The sequence below is a fragment of the Leucoraja erinacea genome, chromosome 5, assembly GCF_028641065.1.
Source record: "Leucoraja erinacea ecotype New England chromosome 5, Leri_hhj_1, whole genome shotgun sequence".
Taxonomy (NCBI): Eukaryota; Metazoa; Chordata; class Chondrichthyes; order Rajiformes; family Rajidae; genus Leucoraja; species Leucoraja erinaceus.
The window spans coordinates 59,778,072-59,801,228 of NC_073381.1; the positions used below are offsets into that span (position 1 = coordinate 59,778,072).

General features: G+C 41.0%; 1 protein-coding gene and 1 long non-coding RNA gene across 3 annotated transcripts in view; one reads left to right on the forward strand and one right to left on the reverse strand.

Moving 5' to 3' along the window:
- Positions 1-409: 409 nt before the first annotated feature.
- LOC129697311 (uncharacterized) lies at positions 410-19,872 on the reverse strand. The gene is made up of 2 exons (XR_008723488.1): positions 19,070-19,872; positions 410-962 (listed from the first exon to the last, which is right to left on the reverse strand). It is a non-coding gene; the product is annotated as an uncharacterized LOC129697311 (long non-coding RNA).
- The window catches only part of cep85l (centrosomal protein 85, like), a 239,013-nt gene continuing 228,213 nt past the window's right edge, over positions 12,358-23,157 (forward strand). The window contains exon 1 of one of the 2 annotated variants that reach the window (XM_055635754.1): positions 12,358-13,115. In XM_055635754.1, coding sequence (XP_055491729.1) covers positions 13,103-13,115 — 13 coding nt within the window. In that variant the 5' untranslated portion in view covers positions 12,358-13,102. The remainder of the gene's footprint in view (positions 13,116-23,157) is intronic. The other variant, XM_055635751.1, reaches the window with a different exon arrangement.

Below are 23,157 nucleotides of genomic sequence, written 5' to 3' on the forward strand. Positions count from 1 at the left end.
TGCTGAAGTTCCTCGTGTCTGAAAATGCAACATGGATGATCATGAAAAATTATTACTTCACATGCCTTTGGAGTTAATGGAGAAAAAAAATTAAACAGTGCATAGGAAAAAATGGAACTCATCTCATTTCTGTTCTTATGCAGGGTCATTTAATGACCCTCTTTGAAATGCTTCATCGAATTTTCTGGTTTCTTTGAACACCAAATGCCTTTCCCATTTATGGCATCCTCAAATAATGTTCAAACTGGTGAGAGTATTCATGATCAAGCCAAATAGATGGTACCTTATGGCCCTGTGTGTTTTGAACAACACAGCTTCTGAAACTGGATGGGTATTATCATTTTATCATTGCTATGAATTTGAATCTATTTCAGGATTGCTTATATTGTAGAGTAAACACAGGCGTGGACACATTGGAACCTTGTTTTATTCCTTGTTTTGTGAAATAAACGTGCTACAAAATGTCACATACACTTTAGGCATTTTTCGATCAATGTAGGTATAACATGATCCACTAATGACAAGTCAAATCTGGTTTACTTGCTTGCATCAGCATCAGCATCAGACGCACATACTCATACAAAACACAAAAACAAATTATATGCAAATTATACCTAAACTTTCTAAAATAATTGACTTTTTTAAAAAAAAAAGCAGACTTCGGTCTAACAATTAGAAAAAAAACCCTACTCCATGAAGTGTTCTGATGTCGAGGTAGAATTAGGGTTGTGCAAATTGGTTCAAGAACTTGATCGTTATAGGCAAGTAGCTGTTCCCAAAACTGGTGGTGCGGGACTTTGGCTTCTGTACCTCTTGCTTGATGCGAGAGGAGGGTATGGTTTGGATTGGAAGGGGTGGGAATCCTTGAAGATAGATGCCGTGTTCTTCAGGCAGCACCTTGTGTAGATGCTATCGATTGTGGGATGAGCTGTGGCCATCTCTCTATGCTGCCTCTTGTGTTCCTGTACATTGAAATTGCCAATGATGAAACCAGTCAGGATGCATTTTATATTACACCTGTTCTAATATTTTTTTATCACCTATCTCTTATTTCTCCAGTCAGAGCATTCAATGCTTGCTTTGTTGAATCACCTGCCTGGACTGGACATTTACCCCCAAAAATTATGAATCATCAATATCCTTGTTTATAAATTGTCACATTTCATTTAGGTAAAAATTCCATCACAGCACAGGAAACACGATTTATGCGGGCAATTGTAGGTTCAGAATAACAAGGTCTGCATACAACTTTCAGTGATAAAAACAGTGTGATAGTAGTTTGAAGGATAGCTCTGACTAAAGACATGAGAGATAACTGATTAAAATTCAGAGTGGTTAGATGCAAAGAGCTGCAATAACGTTTCAGTGAAATAAATTACTTTAGATTCAGGTTGACATTAATCACAGAGAAGACATCCCATCATTCACTTCATTTACTCCTCTAAAAAGCAGCCAATTTATTCAAAAACATCCCACCTGGATGATTTCCTCTTGTCTCAGTTCCCACCTGGCAGAAGGTACAGAAGCGTGAAAGTGTAAACCACCAGACTCAGGAACAGCTTATTCCCCTCCGTAGGGAGACAAAAATGCTGGAGAAACTCAGCGGGTGAGGCAGCATCTACGGAGCGAAGGAATAGGTGACGTCTCGGGTCGAGGCCCTATGGGTCTCGACCCGAAACGTCACCTAATCCACTCCATAGATGCTACCTCCCCCGCTGAGTTTCTCCAGCATCTGTAGTTCTTTCTTAAACAATTATTCCCCTCCGTGATCAGGCTTCAGAACAGTCCTTTCATAAGCTAGTGCACTTTCCGATTCATCTCTACCTCATTGTGGACATTGGTGTTTTTCGGGAACAGATGCGCTACAATGCTGACAACTATAATCTGCACTGTATCTTCCCCTTTGCTCAATTTATTGTACTTGAGTTTGACGATTAGATTTATGTATGGTATAAAAGTGGATAAGTCTCCAGGTCCTGAGGATATTCCCTAGGCATTGAGGGCGGTTAGTTGTAGCGCCCGCAGGGGCTCCATGACAGAAATATTTCAAATGTCATTAGAAACGGGCGAAAATGGCCACGAGACAATTGGCGTACTGCGCCCGTTGTTCCATTTGACTTTAAAAAGGACATAAGAGTAAACCTAGCAATTAGGGGAGAGACCTGTTAGTTTGACTTCAGTGGTGGGAAGAAATTAATGGAATAGGATGTAAATTAGTTGATCTTGGTTCTTTTAAGCATCTGACTGCAGAACAGGGTTTGGTTAGGGGGTTCAAATCAACAAATGGATTTGTGCCTGGAGTGTCATAGTTGACTAATCTGGAATCTTGAATTTTTTGAAGAGGCTACAAGGGAAATTGATGAGGGTAAAGCAGTGGATGTTGTCTATATGGAATTTAGTAAGGCCTTTGACAAGGTTCCTCATGGAAGGTTGGTTAAGAAGGTTCAATTGTTGGGTAATAATGCAGGAGTAGCAAGATGGATTCAACAGTGGTTGAATGGGAGAAGCCAGAGAGTAATGGTGGATGGCTGTTTGTCAGGTTGGAGGCCGGTGACTAGTGGGGCTCCTCAGGGATCTGTGTTGGGTCCACTGTTGTTTGTCATGTACATCAATGATCTAGATGATGGTGTGGTAAATTGGATTAGTAAGTATGCAGATGATACTAAGATAGGTGGTGTTATGGATAATGAAGTAGATTTTCAAAGTCTCCAGAAGATTTATTGGATTTGGAAGAATGGGCTGAAAGATGGCAGGTTATGGTCTTAATGCTGATAAGTGGGACAGGTGCTACATCTTGGCAGGACAAATCAAAATAGGACGTACCGTGCTGTTAAATGGTTATATGCAATATCTGATCTGCAGTTGAACATGCAAAACAGGGCACCTCTAGGAATAAACTGTGTTATCCGGTCTGAGGTTTAAACATTTTGAGATGATAGGTTACATTGTTCAGTTTCAATTTAGCATGAATTATGATAAATTATAAAAATGGCTAATTCATAATAAAAGTCACTTCTTTTGTTGGAGCAGAAATTTTAAAATTTCACCCTGTAGACTAAAGATCAGAACCCCCCCAGTTTGTATGGGTGTATGGGGGCGTCCCACCGGGGGCATGCACACATTGTGGGTGGGGGAAACTTTTAATATTAACTGTCCCAGAATTTCTTTTAAAAATGGAGAAATCCCGACCTTTTGAAGATCTGTCGGGTCTCCGTCATGTCGTTGGGGCAACGAGCACCGTTCAGCAATCATTTTACTGCACTATTTTTACAGAGCATGATTTGAGCTTGCATTTCATTTGCATGCCTTTGGTTTAACCTCCTTTAACCTACTGACATAGAACATATTTCAGTCCTGGTGACAAAATGGGGCAAAACACTTAATGAAAAGCCATTAGAGAGTTACTGCCAAAGTCAGGAACTAAAATAATTTGATGTCAATTTGCAAAGTTTATTTTATCAAATGTGGCGAAGCTTATCCCTTTCAAAATTAATCTAAGTGGAAGCACGGTTTTGTACGTGAGAGGCAGTGTCTCACGAGTCTGATGATGTTTTTTGAAGATGAAGATGAAGATGGCAGAGCTGCAGACCTTGTATATATGGATTTCAGCTTCAGTTTTAGTTTTAGTTTCTGTGATAAGTTTTAAGCACCATGTTATAGGAAAGATATTGTCAAACTGGTGAGGGTGCAGAGAAGATTTATGAGGATGCCACCAGGCCTTGAATGTCTGAGCAATAGGGAGAGGTTGAGCAGGCTAGCACTGTATTCCTTGGAGAGCAGGAGGATGAGGGGTGATCTTATAGAGGTGTAAAAAATCATGAGGGGAATAGAAAAGGTAAACACACAGAGTCTCTTGCCCAGAGTAGGGACATTCATAAATCCTTGGAGCCCTTTAATGGTGTCCAGCCGGGGAAACTGCTGAATTGCCTCCACCTTGGCAGGGAGCAGAGTTGCGCCTTGTTGGGTAACATGGTGGCCGAAGAATGAGATGGAGTCGAGACTGAACTGCCATTTGGTGGGGTTAATGGTGAGGACGTGGTCCTTGAGGTGCTGGCACAGCAACCAGTAAAGTAAAACTGTAAGTAAAACCGCGTTCTGCTGGGTGGGGTTGGCGTCTAGGTTCTCAGCAGCGTTCATGATTGGATCCGAAAAACGGTCGGATCGTCGGGGTCACCAATGTAGTGAGACCAGGCAGGTTGAGCAAAATGTTCTTTATTAACAAGAGCAAATGCTCGAAACACCACCGTGTACTTAGTCTAGAACTAACGATTGCAGCTCCTGTCGATGTGAGGAGCGATAACTACTAATTACTCTCAAAAGCCCGTGAATGAACCCTCGAGACACGTGACAGACCTGACAAATGACAAGAGTTCTGAATGCCCAGCCCCACCACTAGGTGCCGCTAAAGTTTACATCTTTCCTTCAATTAATTTACATCCTTCCTTCAAAGAGGATTTTTTCCCACAATTATAGATGCAGCCTCCTGATGAGAAATCTATCTCTCTTGTTCTTCTTCCTTCCAGCAGTTTGTCCAGCTTTGTCTGTTCTCTTCTCATTGCCCCTGCATTGGTCATGTATATTTATACAGTCATTTCTTAGCACTAAAAGTCAAGGGAAACACCTCAGATCCTAGCACTACCCTGAAAATATGAGAAATCTAATGAAGCTATCTAATGAAGAAATCTCTGTTCAATTGAACCAGCGAATTGTTGTGATGTAAAATCAGCGAACACGGAGCCAACTCAGGGCCCATAAAAAAACAAACACCTGTCACTGTGCAGTGGAAGATTATGCCAAGAGAATTTCTGCAATATATTAGTTGTAATTAATCCCTGTGTTGACAATTACAGAATCTGCAAACGGAAGTTAGCTCTGCTAACTCATATTAAATAGAAAAGGTTTAGCAGGTATGTTATTGCATAATTGTCAATTATTTCATACTGTCGAAGAGATCAAATATATAGCAGGCATTTACCTGAGGCAAAAAATGTGTACTTTTTGTCATTAATCATATGTCAAAAATACATATATTTTCTCTAAAGCATTGAATCCTGTGAGAGCAATCGATTTCTCTGCTGACATAAATGAGTAAATGATGTGCTGGCTCTGGAGAGGGTTCAGAGGAGGTTTACAAGAATTATCCCAAGAATGAGTGGGTTAACATATGACCTTTGTCGCTGGAGTTCAGAAACATACAAACATAGAAAATAGGTGCAGGAGTAGGCCATTCGGCCCTTCGAGCCTGCACCGCCATTCAATATGATCATGGCTGATCATCCAACTCAGTATCCTGTACCTGCCTTCTCTCCATACCCCCCGATCCCTTTAGCCACAAGGGCCACATCTAGCTCCCTCTTAAATATAGCCAATGAACTGGCCTCAACTACCTTCTGTGGCAGAGAATTCCAGAGATTCACCACTCTCTGTGTGAAAGAAGAATGAGAGGGGACCTCATTAAAGTGTACCGAATAGTGAAAGGCTTGGATAGAGTGGATCTGGAGACGATGATTTGATTAGTGGGAGAGGCTAGGACTAGGGGTTCATGGCCTCAGAATTAAAGGACGTTCCTTTAGAAAGGAGATGCAAAGGAATTTCTTAGTCAGAGGGTGGTGAATCTGTGGGATTCTTTGCCACAGAAGGCTGTTAAGGCCAAGTCAATGGATATGTTTTTAAGACAGAGATAGTTGGATTCTTGATGTATGGGTTTTAGGGGTTATGGGAAGAAGGCAGGAGAATGGGCTTAGGAGGGAGAGATAGATCAGCCATGATTGAATGGCAGAGATAACTTGATGGGCCAAATGGCCTAATTCTGCTCCTTTCACTTATGACCATAGGACATTATGAGTATAATGATAACATACAGGATAGTTGTAAATTACATCAATTGTATTTGAAATTTCTTCACAAAAAAGGTGGCAGAAATTTGGAACTTTTCCCACACTAGGCGAACTTTAATGATGAGCACAACACTGGTTTCTTGTATAAAGTCTGATTTCCTAAACCAGGTTTGGCAAAAATAAAAATGGATGATAGCCAGTGGTGCATTTCTGTGCCAATTTTCCTGGTAATTTGGAATTTAAATTTATCTGACATTTTGAAATCTAAATATAAAATAACAATGCAAACATCACCACTCAGTGCCGTTATTGCTGTTATTGTGCCTGTGCAGGCACAGTAGATAAGCTTCATTTAACTTCATGTTTGACACAGACTTTGTAGGCCAAAGGGTTTGTTCCTGTACTGCTCTATGTTCTGTGAAACAATGAAGCTGAGATTTATCAGCATTAATAAAGTTTTGGAGAACTGCACCTAATGGGTTAACGGCTCAAGTCAATGAAGACCTTCAATTATCAATGGGAGAATTCTTGGTGAACTCACTTTGACTTATGTTTCAATTAAAGTCACTGAACTACTCTACTGCCCAGTGCATGAAATGTAACGAGCAGCTAATGATAGAGAGCCTTGTCCAGCTTTATCACATTGCACTCCATTCACACTAATCAAAAGTGAATGATCACCTGGTGCTCTTCTGTTCAAGGAATCAGTTGTGACTTAAGCAACTGAATTGGACAAGCAACTTCCACAACTTAATGAGAAATGCAGTGTTCTGGAGGATTGGCAATATTAAGTTGATGCAACATCTGTCCATGGTATGTTGTTCATGTTATGTAACCTGTCACTGAAAACCTTATTTGAGAGAGGGCTATTCAAAGCTTTGTGGAGTGCATCAAACAGTACAGAGGTATTTGGAGGGAAAATCATTTGAAATTAATACTGGGCAGAGGAACTAATTCTATTAATTTTATAATAGTTATGGTAAAAGATTGGTCACAAATTCAATCCTTAATCGGCGCAAGGCAAATTTTGCTAAAGTTGATTGGGAGAGATTGTTTGCAGGTTAAGAGATGTCTGGCCAGGGGGAGGATTTAAAAAGTGAGATTGAGAGAGTTTGAGTGAAGTGGTTGATTCTAGGTGGAAGAGGGATATTGGTCTTGAAAAGGGTTTGTGTTTGATTTAGGCGGCTGGAATCCAGTGAATCCCTTGAAGAATATCAAAGATGTAGGAGTACATGCAAGAGGGCATAAGATGGCTTTGGTATAGAAGATAATCATAAGTGGTTCTACAAGTATATTGAGAACCAATGTATATGTAGGGAGAGAATTGTTCATTTAAGAATCAATATGGTTGTCTATGTATACAGCCACAGGAGACTGGTGAGGTGTTTTTTTAAAAATCGTCTACATTTATGGTTGAGAGGGTCATGGGTCGGAAATATGGGGAAATGAATAGTGATGTTTTGGAATATATCCATATTACAAATGGGGTGGTGCTGGTAGTCCCTGGGGTCTGGTTAAGGCAAGTCCTTTAAGGCCCTATATGGTCAGCTAATCTAGGTTAGATCAAAGTGGAATCCAGGGCAAGCTTGCCAATTGGATACCAAATTGGCTTGGTGGAACGAGTCAGAGGATTATAGTGGAGGGTTGTTATTCAGATTGGAGACTTGTGACTGGTGGTGTGTCACAGGGATTGATGCTCTCTCTTCTCCTCCTCTCCCATCAGGCAAGAGGGAAAGAAGGGTGGAAACACACACCTCCAGATTCTGGGATAGTTTTTCCCAGCTGTTATCAGGCAACTGAACTATCTTACCAAAATCATGTATCCATCTGTACACTGTGGATGGCTCAATTGTAAACATGTATTGTCTTTCCACTGACTGGTTAGTATGCAACAAAAGCTCTTTACTGTACTTTGGTACACGTGACACTAAACTAAACTAAATGAAGGGGAACCGCATTGAAACTTACTGAATAGTGAAAGGCTTGGATAGAGTGGATGTTAGAGGATGTTTCCACTCTTGGTAGAGTCTAGGACTAGAGGTCATAGACTTAGAATTATAGAATGTTCTTTTAGGAAGGAGATTGAGGAGATTAATTTCTGTAGTCGGAGGGTGGAGAATCTGTGGAATACTTTGCCATAGAAAGCTGTGGAGGCCAAGTCAATGGATTTTTTAATGACCGAGATAGATTCTTGATTAGCACGGGTGTCGGGGGAGAATGAAAGAGAATGGGGTTAGGAGGGAGAGATGGAGCAACTATGATTGAATGGTAGAGTAGACTCGATGGGCCGAATGGCCTAATTCTTCTCCTATCACTTATGACCTTATGTTATTAGGGACTGACAAAACCCAATAGTTAATGTCTGATCTATCCTGCCTCCTGTCTTATTTGCATCAAGCCTGCACATTAGTACAGGACTGTTCATAGAGACATGTTTGAAAGTAGGGAATGTCTCCTTGTGTACATTTTCAATTGCTGAAGCATTGAATTTGATTATTGCCCCAAACAAAAGCTTTTCACTGTACCCCAGTGCATGTGACAATCATACACTAATCTAACGTTCCCTCTGTCTCCATTCACTCTTCCTCCCTCTCTTTGTCAAAGCCTCATAGTGCTCTTTTAGAAAGGAGGTGACGAGGAACTTCTTTAGTCAAAGGGTAGTTAATCTGTGGAACTCATTGCTACTGAGGACTGGAGGCCAAGTCAGTGGATATTCTTTAGGCAGAGATAGACAAATTCTTGATTAGAACGGGTGTCAAGGGTAATGAGGAGAAGGCAGGAAAATGGGATTAGGAGGCAGAGATAGATCAGCCATGATTGAATAGCGGAGTAGGCTTGATATGCCAAATGGCCTAATTCTACTCCCATAACTTGTGAAAGCATCCTTTTAAAGTAGGCCAAATGTTTGATCTTCCTTCTTACTTCTTAATGTTGCTCTGTCAAACTTTCTGGTAATCTTAGTTTATCTTATTGTTTTCAAGGTATGGTATAAATACAGGCTGTTCAGATCTCTAACTGCAGGTTGCTTTGTGGCAAATTAGGCCTGCTACTGTTTGAGGTGTCTTAATTCGTCCACTGGGTGTAGAAACATAATAGATATATTATTGGTCTAGTCAATGAGCTTGAAGTGACCCTGGGGAGTATTCAAATTTACTCAAAACAGCTGAAGAATTTGTATTTATTTAAGTTGAAATTTAAAAAAATCTTATCAGGACTATGCACCATTAAATTGTGAGGCCTCTACATTGCTCAGGATAATGTGCTGAATCTTGATATTTCTAATAAATAGTCTAGAAAGTTGGTCATTTGTATCAAAGATGAGACGAGCGAGATTGCCCTTGTTGTTAAGCAGCATTCAATCATGTATGGCATTAAATCTTCCTGCAATTCTGAAGTTGATGGACATTAAGGAGAATGGACAACAATAACTGGAGTGGCACTCTGCATAAAGTAAGACGGCTGTGGGTATTGGATGTTGATCATCCCAGCTCCAGGACACACGTGTATGAGGTCTTGGAGCAATGTCAGGGGCCCAACCATTTTTGATTGTGTTGTTAATGACTTTTCTTCCATGATGGGGATATTTGCTGATAATTGCAAACTACTGAATTGCATCTACAGCTTCTCAGTAAATTATGACAAGTAAGTTGAAGGCAACATGAGGTCTGGCAACATTCCACATATCCACCAGCCTCTGTGTGGAAAAAAGTGCCCAGCAGATATCCTTTAAATCTTTCCCCTCTAATCTATGCCCACTACTTTAGACTCCCCTATCCTGGGGGAAAGGGTAGTGATCATTCACCTTATCTATGCCCCATGTGATTTTGTATATCTCTATACTTCAGCCTATTTTGCTCCAGGAGCAAGAAGTCCTGGCCTATTCTTTACAACTCAAGCCCTCCAGTCACAGCTGCATCCTTGTGAATCTTTTTTGCACCATTTTCAGTTTAATAACATCTTTCCAAGGGCTAGGGTGACCAGATCTGCACATAATAGTCCGATTTTTAGTTTCACCAATATAACATCCCAATTCCTGCATTCAATGGCCTGACTAATGAAGGCAAACGTGTCAATTGTCATCATCACCACCCTGTCTATCTGTTGCTGTTTTCAGGGAAGTCTTGGGTGTCTCTGCTATAATACTCTGCAGGCTCCCTGCCATTTGTTGTGCAAGCCCCGCCCTGGTTTAACATTGCAAAATGCAACACTTCAGCCTTAAAATAATAGGATGTTTCTTTAGAAAGGAGATGAAGAAACATCCTTTTATTTTGAGGAATGTCTTTAGTCAGAAGGTAGTGAATCTTTTTAAAGCGGAGATTGAGAAGTTAAGGGTGTCAAATATTATGGGGAGAAGGCAGAGAATAGGGTTTGAAGGGAACAGTAGATAATCTATGATTGAATGGTGGAGTAGACTTGATGGGTCGAATGGCCTAATTCTGCTCGTATAACTTATGAACTTGTGAACACTTAGCACCTTTCTGGTTTGCCATTTTAGGCGCCTTTACTCAGTTTAGAAAACCTCCGTCACTATCCACGATACCACAAATTTGCTGTTATCTGCAAGCTTACTAGCCGTGCTAACTACGTTCTCATCCAAATCTTCATATGAATGACAAACAACAGCTGACTTTGCACTGACCCCTGTGGCATATTGCTGGTCACAGACCCCCAACTTGAAAAAACAATCTTCCATTTCCATTCTCTCACTCCTCCCAAGTCAATTTTATGTGTTCCTCGTGGTCCTGATTTGGAAAGATATCACTGTCTAAATCCTGGAACTCCCAACCCAACAGCACAATGGGAATATTTTTACCGGAGTTTCAAGGAAAGTGGTTCATCACAACTTTTCTTAATGAATGCAGCCTTGAATGTGGTCTGGATTGCAGTAAATAAAATATCAAATAAATACCAGAAACAAATGCAGGACAGTGTCTCGGCACACTGGAGTGAATAGACAGAGGAGTTCTCAACTATGATTTGGCACCTTATGGTTGCATGTTATCAAGTCAAACATAAACAAGTGTCCTGACTCAACGTCACCTATCCATGTTCTCAAGATGTTGCCTGACCCGCTGATTCACGCCAGTACTTTGCGTCTTTTATTTTGTAAACCAGCATCTGCAGTTCCTTGCTTCTACTAACCTGGCTTAAATCCCTGATTACAATCAACATTTTTCCGTGTCAAATATCATCCGATTGAATTACTGAGTATGTCAATAACACAGGTGTATATTAGATGGAAGGTCAACACAAAAAGCTGGAGTAACTCAGCGGAACAGGCAGCATCTCTGGAGCAAAGAAAGGGTGAAGACCCTTTTTCAGATCGGAAAGGTCACCATTCCTTCTCTCCAGAGATGCTGCCTGTCCCATTGAGTTACTCCAGCTTTTTGTGTCTAAATCTTTAGTTTAAATCAGCATCTCCTTCCTACACATGCTATATATTAGATGGGATTGCAAGATCTATTGACCAGAATATCTCAGTAGAACCACAGCTGATTTAATTGATAGTCAGCAGCAGGTGGTGGTGAGAGAACAAGGACAGGGTAGAAACCTATTCTTGCTAATCTGTGGATGGACATACATCTGTTACAGACAGCATTGATATGAATGACCAGAAAAGCAAAAGGATTGCTGGAAATACACAGAAAATCTAGCAGAACCTGTGGAAAAAGAAATAAAGTTCACATGCCAGGTTGAAGAGTTAACATCAGAAATTGAAAAAAAGAGAAAACCAGTTGGTTTTCAGTTATATAAAATGTTAATACTGTTTCTATTTCCACTGATGCTCCTTAATCTGCTGAATGCTTTTTTTTATATTTCTATTTCTGATTTCCAGCATCTGCAGTTTAAAAAAACCCAAAAACATTTTGTTTTAAAATGACCACCACACAATCCTTCTGGGGTCATAAACCTATGTTCCATTATGTTGTGAGCCAGCATCCTTGTATTAAATGCAAAAGACGGAGATGAAATCCAGAAGCTTCATCTGGGTTATTATCAGGCACTGAAGGTAATCGGCAGCAACAGAGTTATATTGCACCATAACCCCTCTATTTTGGATATCTTTCACTTTACCTTTTTCATTGACCCATGGGAACAAATCTGGTTGAATGGGATGTGATGGTGTTGATAATTCTGGTGTCTGCTGCCACTTTAAAAGGTAGATATTTATGAAATTGCAGAAGATAAACTATAAGTAGTTGGGGACAGATCCATCCTCCAATCGGCACGAGCTTATTGAAGCCATCGCATGCAACATCGAAGGAGGAATGAGAGCAGGTGGAAGGAGAGACCTTGAGCGGGAAACCAGCCCAGCTTGTCCTGAACCAGAGGTATACACAAAATGCTGGAGTAACTCAGCAGGACAGGCAGCATCTATGGGGAAAAGGAACTGTGACGTTTTGGGTTGAGACTCTTCTTCAGACTGGTTAGGGGAAAGGGAATGGAGAGATTTAGACAGTTATGTAGAAAGATCTAGAACAAATGAATGAAAGATATGCAAACCAGTAATGATGATAAAGGAAACAGGCCGCAGTTAGTTGTTTGCCAGGTGAAAACAGGAACCTGGTGCGACTTGGGTGGGGGAGGGATGGAGAGAGAGGGAGCTCAGGGGTTAGTTGAACCAGACTAGGTAAGGGACAGCTGACGGGGATCCCAGCAAGAAAGTGTGAGTGGGGGAAGCAGAGGAAGAGGTGAGATGCAACTTGGAGGTGAGTCCAAAGCCCCAGATTTTACCAGCCACTTAATTTTCAGTGAAGAATTAACTCACTTAAGCAATTTGTGTATAAATATATTCCCCTCCAAAAATGATTTGTGGCTCTGCTTGTTCTTCTCTGCCCCTAGTGGGGGAAAAAAGTGTTCAATAAACCTTTTTACACCAAGGCCAGTATGTTTTTAACTTGAAATGCTGCGTTTGCCTTCTGTGTCACATTGCCTAATTGAATTAATTCCCTCTTGAGGAAATATTGTCCTAAGCAGCAGTACCTGGCATTGTTGCCTCCTCTGCCTGCTGATCTTTAAAATAAGTACAGGCTGCATGTGACAACTTGGCTATTGAACAGCCATGGGTGTCATAGGTGATAAGGCTCTTCAAGCTCATTCTGATCACGAAAGTGTTGCACTACTTTTATTGTGCCCCTGAAATGCATTTGTCGCAGTGAGTGACTGAATTGGAGTTCCTGTCCGAAGCGTTTTGCAACTTACCCAAGGCACCACAACTTCCTGATAAACTGAATTGCAAGTTGAAGTAAAGCAATGTGGAGACAATGAAGAAAGCAAGTAAGTCAGTCAGTAGCTCACTAGGTTTTTATTTTTAACTTGTAATCCAAGTGGAGTTGATTAGCAATGTGCTTGTTTGTTCATCTTGTAAATTGATTTTATGTTTTTTAATTGTTCTGAAAAGATAGAAGTTTCGGTTAACTAGAGGAAATGAGGGGGAGGGTAAAAGATTGTGTAGTCTAAGGAGCATGGCAGATGTTAGAAACTGATTTCTCTCTGATGAGTGTGACGCAGATGATAAATGTTTTGTAATAATGTTGGAAGATGTGAACATTGTCTATTTTACACCAACTATTAAGCTGGTTTTGATTTTTATAGTTTATAATGCAGAGTATTTTGAGTATATTGCACAGCTGTAATTAATCCAAAGAATACAGCAACAAACTGCAGCCGCAAATCCTCCAATAGTTTCAATCATCATTTAATCTTTGACCTGCGATTTTGACTTTCCTCTCAAATAGCTCTGACTCTATATGTGATAGTTTTCTCTAGGTACTTGCCTGTGAAACATTGTGGGTCATATTGCTTGAAAGATCATATTGCTTGGTACATGTATATTTTTGTGTGCCCAAACATTTCTGACAAACTTTGCATGATCTGATGTAGTTCTGATCATATTCTCAGAAGGCACAGTCAAATGTAAAAATGTCCATTCTGTATGAATATTTGTTGTGTCTGAAGTACATTGTAGATTGTATTCATGTAAATCCTTGAAAGGGAAAAGCAAGATAAGAGGAGTGTTGAAAAAGACAAACTTTAAACATTGTAATTAGCGGGATAGAGTAAAAGTTAAAGGAAGTTACTTATCCTTTATAAAACACTAGTCAGTACACAGAACAATATAGCACATGAACAGGCCCTTTGGCCCACAATGTCTGTGCCAAACATGGTGCCAAGACCAAATCTTATCTGTCTGCACATATTCCATATCGCTCCATTCCCTGCATATATATCAGCCATGATCATATTGAATGGCAGTGCTGGCTCGAAGGGCCGAATGGCCTATTGCTGCACCTATTTTCCTATGTTTATGTTTTCTAAATCCATGTGCCTATTCAACAGTCTCTTAAATGCCACTATCATACGCGATTCCTTCACCAGCAGCACGTTCCAGACACCACCTCAATTTTTTTTTTTTAACTTGCACCGCACATCTCCTTTATTTTCAGCTTAGTTATGCCCTTTCAATTTTCATATATCCATCCTGGGAAAAGATTCTGATTGTCAATGCCTCTCATAATTTTATATACCAATCAGGTGTCCCCTCACCTACAGTGTTCCAGACAAAATAATCAAGGTCTGTACAAACCTCGCTCTGTAGCTAATACCCCTCATCCAAGCACCTCCACAGCATCCTCTCCAAAACCTCCACATCCTTCCAGGACGGCCTGAACTGCACACAATATGCCAAATTCAGCCAAACCAAGGCTGCATCGTGACTTTCTAACTGTTAAACTCAATACACTGACCAATGAAGATAAACATTCCATATGCCTTCTTTACCACTCTATCTACCCTGTGTAGCCACTTTCAAAGAGCTATGAACTTGGGGGGGCACCCATACATCAATGCCATTAAGAGTCGTGGCATTAATTGCATATCTTTCATGTACCACAGAAATCTTGGTGTCATCTGCAAACTTACTAACCAACTAATCTTGATCAGCTGGACAAGTGACCTATGAAATGGCTAATAGAGTTTAATTCAAATAAGTGTCGCATTTTGGGAAGTCAAACAAGGGCAGGACCTTCATAGTGAATGACAAGGCTCCGGGGAGTTTTATGAAGCAGAGGGAACAAGCTGTTTAAGTACATAGTTCCTTGCAAATGGCATCACAGGTAGATAGGGTGGTGAACAGTTCTTTTGACATTCTGGCTTGCATCTGTCAGGGGATTGAGTATAGACATTAGGATGCTATGTTACATCCGTACAAAACATCGGTGAGCCCATTGGTGAGGTCTGATGGAGCAGGCATGGAACTCGCTATCAAAATATGGAGGTGACTGGGGGATGGGGGGGGACACAATTTTGTGGCTGCTGAGCGCGCATACGCACACTCTCACACACGTGCGCGAGGCTTCGGAGGCTCAATCCAGCGGTAAATGCAGCTCAACTCTGCCTGTCTCGCCGGGTTAACCTACAAACCCTCACTGGATTGACGGGACACCAGCGCTGCTTCTCCACGCTGGCCATATTTCCCGCAAGCCCAGGCAGGTTAACATAGTGGGACAGGCACAGTTGAGCTGGGTTTAGCACTGCTTCTCTGCGCTGGCTGTGGGCCTTGGGGTACAGCACCCATCTGACTCCCAACCTCTCTGGCCACCCGTGGTGGGGGGGTGGGGGTGCTTGGGTGGAGACGGGACAGCGCTGGAGAGCCGGCTGGGATCAATCCTGGCTGCGGATGAGGCGCAGGTCTGTGCCACGTCTCCCTCTTCCAATCACTGCACTCTATCCTCAGTCCCCCCCCTCCTCTCTTCCCCCCCCCCCCCCCCCCCCCCCCCCACCACTCCCTCCTCCAATCATCGCGCTGAATCATCATGTCCCACCCCCATTGCCTGCTGACCGACGTCTCTCTCATCCAATCTGCGCCCACGATCAGCAGTCCCATCACCACTGTCTCGCGGAAAGCGGTGATTTTAAAATCCGGATTACAAAAACTTGGGGAGATGTCCCCCACCTCTCAAAACATGGGGGGGACGTGTCCCCTCTGCCCCCCCCCCCGGGTTTTCTGCCCCTGTGATGGAGGGTCTCAACCCAAAATGTCACCTATTCCTTTTTTCTAGAGATGCTGCCTAACCCGTTGATTTTCTCCAGCATTTTTGTGTCTATCTTCAGTGTAAACCAGCATCTGTAGTTCCTTCTCACACATGGAATTTTGTGTTCAGTTTTGTTCCGGATGTTGCCAGGATGGGAGGGGGGGTTTAGGCTGCATAAAGTTGTAAACACTGCCCAGGCCATCATCGGCTCTGACCTCCCTACCATCGAGGGGATCTATTGCAGTCGCTGCCTCAAAAAGGCTGCCAACATCATCAAGGACCCACACCATCCTGGCCACACACTCATCTCTCCGCAGCCATCAGGTAGAAGGTACAGGAGCCTGAAATCTGTAACATCCAGGTTCAGGAACAGCTTCTTCCATCAGACTATTAACCCCAACTTCAAACAAACTCTGAACTATAACAGCCTATTGCACTTCATTTGTTTATTTATGTGTATATATATATGGTCTATGGTATATAGACACATTGATCTGTTCTGTATTTATGCCTACAATATTCTGTTGTGCTGCAGCAAGGAAGAATTTCATTGCCCTATCTGGGACACATGACAACAAACTCTCTTGACATCACCAGCAAAACCAAGGAACTGATTGTGGACTTTGGAAGGGGTACACCTGCCACTATACCTCCTTCCTCATCTCTGTCCAGGTACCCCGACAGTCCTTTCAGGTTTGCCTAGATGAGGTTGGAGGAGGTGCAAGTGAACCTCTGCCTGGTTCACTTGCATCTCCTCCAACCTCATCTATTGTATCCGCTGTTCAAGATGTGAACTCTTATACATCGGCGAGACCAAATGCAGACTGGACGATTGTTTTGTGGTACACCTTCGATCAGCCCACGTGAACCAACCTGATCTCCCGGTTGCTGGACACTTTAATTCTCCTTCCCATTCCTACACAGACCTTTCTGTCCTCCATTGTCAAAGTGAGACTAAATGCAAATTGGAGGAACAGCATTTCACATTTTGCTTCGGCAGCTTACAGCCCAGTGGTATGAATATTGATTTCTCTCACTTCAAGTAGCCCCGGCATTCCCTCTCTCTCTCTCTCTATCCTTCTCACACCCAAGTCGCACTAGCTTCTCATTTTCACCCTACAAACGGCTTACGACGGCCTGTTTCCTTTATCACTGTTATTTTCTGCATATCTTTCATTCATTGGTTTTTGTCTGTCCGCATTACCGTCTTTATCTCTCCTTTCCCTTATCCCTAACCAGTCTGAAGAAGGTCTCGACCCAAAACGTCACCTATTCCTTCTCTCCAGAGATGCTGACTGTCTTGCTGAGTTATTCCAGCTTTTTGTGTCTATCTTCCATATACACATTGACTGCAATAACCTTCCCAAATCCCCCTGTTATTTCATCAAAGTGTTCTATCAGGTTTGTTAAATGTTATTTACCCTCACTACATATCTGCACAGGCTTGCAATAATTAATCAGTTTTCATGCAGGTGCAATTGATTATATCCTGGATCAATGTTGCTGATAGGCCTGGAGACATTGATTAAACATTGGCCTGGCCTGTGGTGAAAGTGGTTATCCTTGCTTCCTTTATGAACGAGTGAGTAACATTTGTCATCCTTTGGCACCATCCACATATCCAAGAGCATTATACAATTATGGTCAATGCCCCCACAATCTCCTCCCATGTCTTCTCAGAATCCTAGGATGCACATTATCTGGTTTCAGTAAATGTACTTAATTTATGATCAGCCATCCATTTTTAATTATTTTAATACTTCAGGATTCCTATTTATGTTGACTGCTAATCTTTGATCAGATGCAGTCTTTGCCTCTCATTTAAAAAAAATCTCACTTCAGATTTTGTAATCTGTCTAATTCTCGCTGGTGTTTCAAAACACATGTCAAATGCTACACTGGATCTGTTTGTTCTTCCTTTGGCCATCAGACAATGTGTCTCAACCACATCTGAATCATCTCTGAAAGGATGCCCCTTGAACTGTACATCTGTGAAAGGGTGCCCCTTGACTGTGTATAATTTTACCCATCAACTTTATGGCTTCAGTTCATCTGAGCTAAGTCCACTCTCATCCCATTTGACAAATGGCCTTCCTCCAATTAATTTTTAGTTTGGACTGATGCTTCTCCTTCTATAATTAACTTAAATCTGATGATGTTACGATAACTCTCCTGAAAGTTCCCTTACCAAAACTTAGAGGAATTAGCCCACCTTATTCCCCATATCCATATCCAGATCCAGCTTTCCTCATTGGACCAGAAGCATAGAAAATGTGTGATACTTTTACCCTCTCTGGTCCTAACACTATTCCTATTCCTATTGGGATCATTACAGCACCATTGAGTTAATTGATGTTTAACAGAATGATGGCTGGATTAGGGGACCATTAGCTACAGGGAGCGATTGGACAGACTTGGGATCTTCTGCAACAATTTACCAACCACTGCTGTAAGGCTCGTCAATCTGATACTTTCTGATTTATCCCTTCTGTCCTTTTTGAACCAGGGACATTAGCTATCCTCGAGTCTCGGGTACCTCACGAGATGGTGATTTAATTCCTGTTGAGGTCCCATCTCCTCAGAAATGCTCCCTGTTTTTCTGGGACCTTGCTTTTTACACAATCCCTCCAGCCAAACATTCATTTACTTTGTATTCCTCCCTGTGTACTGATTAACACTGGTAATGATCAATTCCTATTTTGAAATGAGGCAAAGCTAAGATCCAAGGAAATTAATTTAAATGAATTAATAAATAAACAAGAAGCTATTTAAAAGTACAAAACAACAGTTCAACCTAGCAGTTCAACCTATATAAACATAAAATAAACATATCTCAGAGGGGCAAACAGCCAGTGAAAACATTTAAAACTCTCCACACTGTGTGTGAACAGGGTGAAGGGGTTGCAACACTTTGAAGAACAAATCACAGAATTGATATAGTTTGTATTGTTTTCACTTTAAACCTAATCTCGCATTATGTTCACTTCACAAAACTGGTTACAGTTTCTATTGACACACTTTATAATGTTTTGTTTTATAATCTTTGCTGATCTGAAGTCACAAACACACTCCAAACAAAGTATAATGATTATCCCACCTTGTGAAACATGGCTTTGGCTTCATTTGTGTTTCATGGGAGGCTAAAGTTTTGGGAGGTGTGAGCAAGTGGAGAGAGGTCCCCTCCTTATTCAAGCCTACCTTTTCAATCTTCAAAGAGTTTTGAAGGGGGAGGAAGTCCATTTGTGTCTATGGCCATCGTCCATTCCAGCCTACAAAAGATCGCGGAGAGAAAAACAGTAAATTTAAGATCTCTAAATCTTTTTAAAGTTATTATCAGGTACGTGAGACATTGCACATGTAAATGTAAGCAGACAGAGAGCCAGTGGCCTTTACTGTGAAGTGGTAGTGCTTGGCAGCAAATCATATTCCATGCATTGTGTCAAAAGCTATGAGATGTATTGCAGTTTCACAATGTTGTAAAATAGTAAAGGACTTGGTCTGGGTATGAAAAATGCAATACAATTTATTAGATTTTATTTTCTTTGTCTTACTCGTGACTGAGTTTAATAGTATGATTGGGAGTTTTTGGGTGGGAACAGTAACAAGTTGATACAATGTACATTCTGGACCTTTTTTACTGGTGATAAAAGTTAAGACAATAAAGTTAATTTTCATCACATGGTAATGTAATTTAGCATTGTTTTTTTTATTGAACAGTGGGCTGCTAGGCAGCACCTGTCAGTTTTTGTAGATGATTTATGGTAAAATTACAAAATAATATGACGGGTAAATTTATTCAATATATCTTAAATTTAATTTCCAATAAAAATAAAGATTTGCAAATAATATTTCAATTATTTTCCATCTGTAGCTACAAAACTGTCATTTGATTCCAAAATTTATATTAAACAAAAAAAAACTTACTGAAGGAGTATTGAAATAAAGTTCAAAGGATTTGTAATGGTGTTAAAATGATGAATAATAATGAAAGAACAAGTAATCCAGAGGCAATGTAATAAAATGCTGCTGGATGAGTGAAACTGAGAAATATGCACTGACAATGAGACAAGGTGGCTTTGAGTGTTGGGGAGATGCAGTGTTAAGGCACAAATGCTGCTGTAGTAGTGAGTGGGAGCAATAGAAATGATATGGTGTCTGATGTTTCTAAACTGATGGTACATGAACCTCTACTTCGAATGGCTCCCACTTAAAATGGCTGAGCACAAAAAAAGTTAGCTGACTCTTCAAAGTAACAGGTTAACTTGTGCTGTTCTTTGAATGCTTTACTACAACTAAACCTAATCTAGTTGAGTCAGCCAAATGCAGAAGTTGCTGATTTTGAAGACGAAGGCAGTGGTCTCTGCTGTTCTAGTCAATGTTTATCTTTTGGTCAAAATCACTCCAAAACTTTTCAACTGAACTGTGTGGACCGGGGTAGACAGATCAAAGGGAGCAAACGGGATCAGTTAAAATAAAGCTTGGGAGGCAGCTCCTGGTTTTTCCAGATACTGATATAAAAACAAATTAAAAACAAAATCAGATTTCCTAAAATGTCACAACAATGGAAATAAAAAAAAGTTATTCAGTAACTTTTGTATGACATGATGTAATGAATTATTTAAAGTATGTATTTTAGTGTTAAAATATTATATCTACATTCCTACTATAACTGTAAGACTTTGGACACTGAGACAGTGTTATCAAGATGTGAAGATGTGCCTTATCTGGATGCTGATGCATCATAGCTCCAGATTGTTCAATGATATTTCACACACTGGCCTGCTTGACATTTGGTGAGAGCTGTTTATTGTCAGAAAACTGTTTAAAAATAATACCCAGAGTAGGGGTCAAGACCCAGGGGACATGGGTTTAAGGTGAGAGGGAAAAGATTTAATAGAAACCTGAGGGGCAACTTTTTAACTCAGAGGGTGGTGGGTATATGGAAGGAGCTGTCGAGGAGGTAGTTGTGGCAGATATTATAATAGCATGAAAAAGATATTATACAGGGACATGGATAGGAAAGATTTAGAGGGATAGCGACCAAACACGGGCAGATGGGATTAGTGTAAGTGGGGCATCTTGGTCGGCATGGGTCAAAGGGCCTGTTTCTGTGCTATATGACTAATGATATTCATCTCAATCTAGCTAGAGTACATACTCATTTCAAATCTTGCTGAAATATGTTGCATTACTGAGAATCGGTCAATTCTATGATTCTGCATACATCCCTTTCATTAAGATGGGAATCTAACATCAGGCATGGGTGGTAAACTCATGGGAATTGAAAGTAATTTGCAGACATATTCAGTACTTGAATCTAGGAAAGTCTTGTTCTAGTTAAGTATATGTATTTTCCCCCTCATTCATCTGGATGAGCATTCCACACTTGAGTTACGTATAATTTGTATCACTCTTTCTTGGAGTATAACTCATGGATGATGAGAATTAGAGTTCAGAGGGGTGAATGACCTGAGATATCACTATTCTTCAAGATGATGTGAATTCTATAAATGTGTCGATGCTAGATGGAAGAAATGCCAACTGGTTGAAGAAGGCATGTGAACAATTTTAACTTTTGCTTGTTGAAATAGAAAATGATGCCAGTCAGCCAGTGAGTGCATGAACTAAGTACTAATGAATGCATTGGCCCATCCCAGCAATAACTACGTTAGTTGCCCCACACAGGAGATCCATAGACTACTTGTATTCTGGTAGATGGCTTTGCTCCTAAACCAGTGAACACAAACCAGTGAACACAATGACCAAAACTGATGAATACACTGGCATCAACATTAATCATACATTACATGTTCTACTTGAATGGACAGGCAAGGAGCAGTGGCCATTTGTACTGAGGCCATAGATGTATTTGTGATATGTTTTCTTGAGGACCTCGGAGAGCTACACTTGCTAAATTTCCCAATAATGTTGTCAAGCTGGTGAGGGGCTGGCTATGTATTTTCCATCAGTTACACTGTTTTAAGGATCTGGGGGTCACATAAAAAAGACTGACAGGAGTTGGTATTGACAATCTTGAAATTTTGTGGTCAGCCTTACTAATAATATGTTTCTAGATTTATTTAATGAATTGGCATAGATAGGGTAGAAAGTCAAAACTTTTCCCCCGGAGTTTTCCCAAATGTTAAAAATTAGAGGGCACAGCATTAAGTTGCGAGGGCAACGTTTAACGGAGATGTGCAAGTTTTAATTTAAAAGTGGTGGATGCCTGGAATGTGCTGCCAGAGGTGGTGATGGAGGCAGATATGACAGCAGCACTTAAGAAGCTTTTAGATGGGTAGGGAATGAAGGGGTATGTAGTTAAGATAAATGTGGGTCCCTTGCAGACAGAAACATGTGAATTTATTATGGGGAACAAGGAAATGGCAAATGTTGAACAGGTACTTTGGTTATATCTTCACTAAGGAGGACACAAACAATCTCCCGGATGTACTAGGGGACAGAGGATCTCGGGTGATAGAGGAACTGAAGGAAATCCACATTAGTCAGGAAATGGTGTTGGGTAGACTGATGGGATTGAAGGCTGATAATTTCCGAGGGCCTGGTGGTCTGCATCCCAGGGTACTCAAGGGGGTTGCTCCAGGAATCATGGAAGCATTGGTGATCATTTTCCAATGTTCTATAGATTCTGGATCAGTTCCAGTGGATTGGTGGGTAGCTAATGTTATTCCACTTTTCAAGAAAGGAGGGAGAGAGAAAGCAAGGAATTTATAGACCAGTTAGCCTGACATCAGTGGTGGGGATGATGCTGGAGTCAATTATCAAAGGTGAAATAGTGGCAAATTTGGATAGCAGTAGCAGGATCGGTCGAAGTCAGCATGGATTTACGAAGAGGAAATCATGCTTGACAAATCTTCTGGAATATTATGAAGATGTAATAACTAAAACGGACAAGTTAGAACCAGTGAGATGTACTGTACCTGGACTTTGGTATAGGGCTCTGGTGAGAACACATCTGGAGTATTGTGCCCAGTTTTGGCCTCCTAATTTGAGGATGGACATTCTTGCTATTCAGGAAGTGCAGTGTAGGTTCACAAGGTTAATTCCCGGGCTGGCGGGACTGTCATATGATGCAAAAATGGAGCGGCTGGGCTTGTATTCACTGGAATTTAGGATGAGAGGGAATCTTATAGAAACATATACAATTATTAATTGTATAATGTGGATAAATGTGAGGTTATCCACTTTGGTGGCAAAAACAGGAAAGTAGACTATTATCTAAATGGTGGCCGATTAGGAAAAGGGGAGATGCAACGAGACCTGGGTGT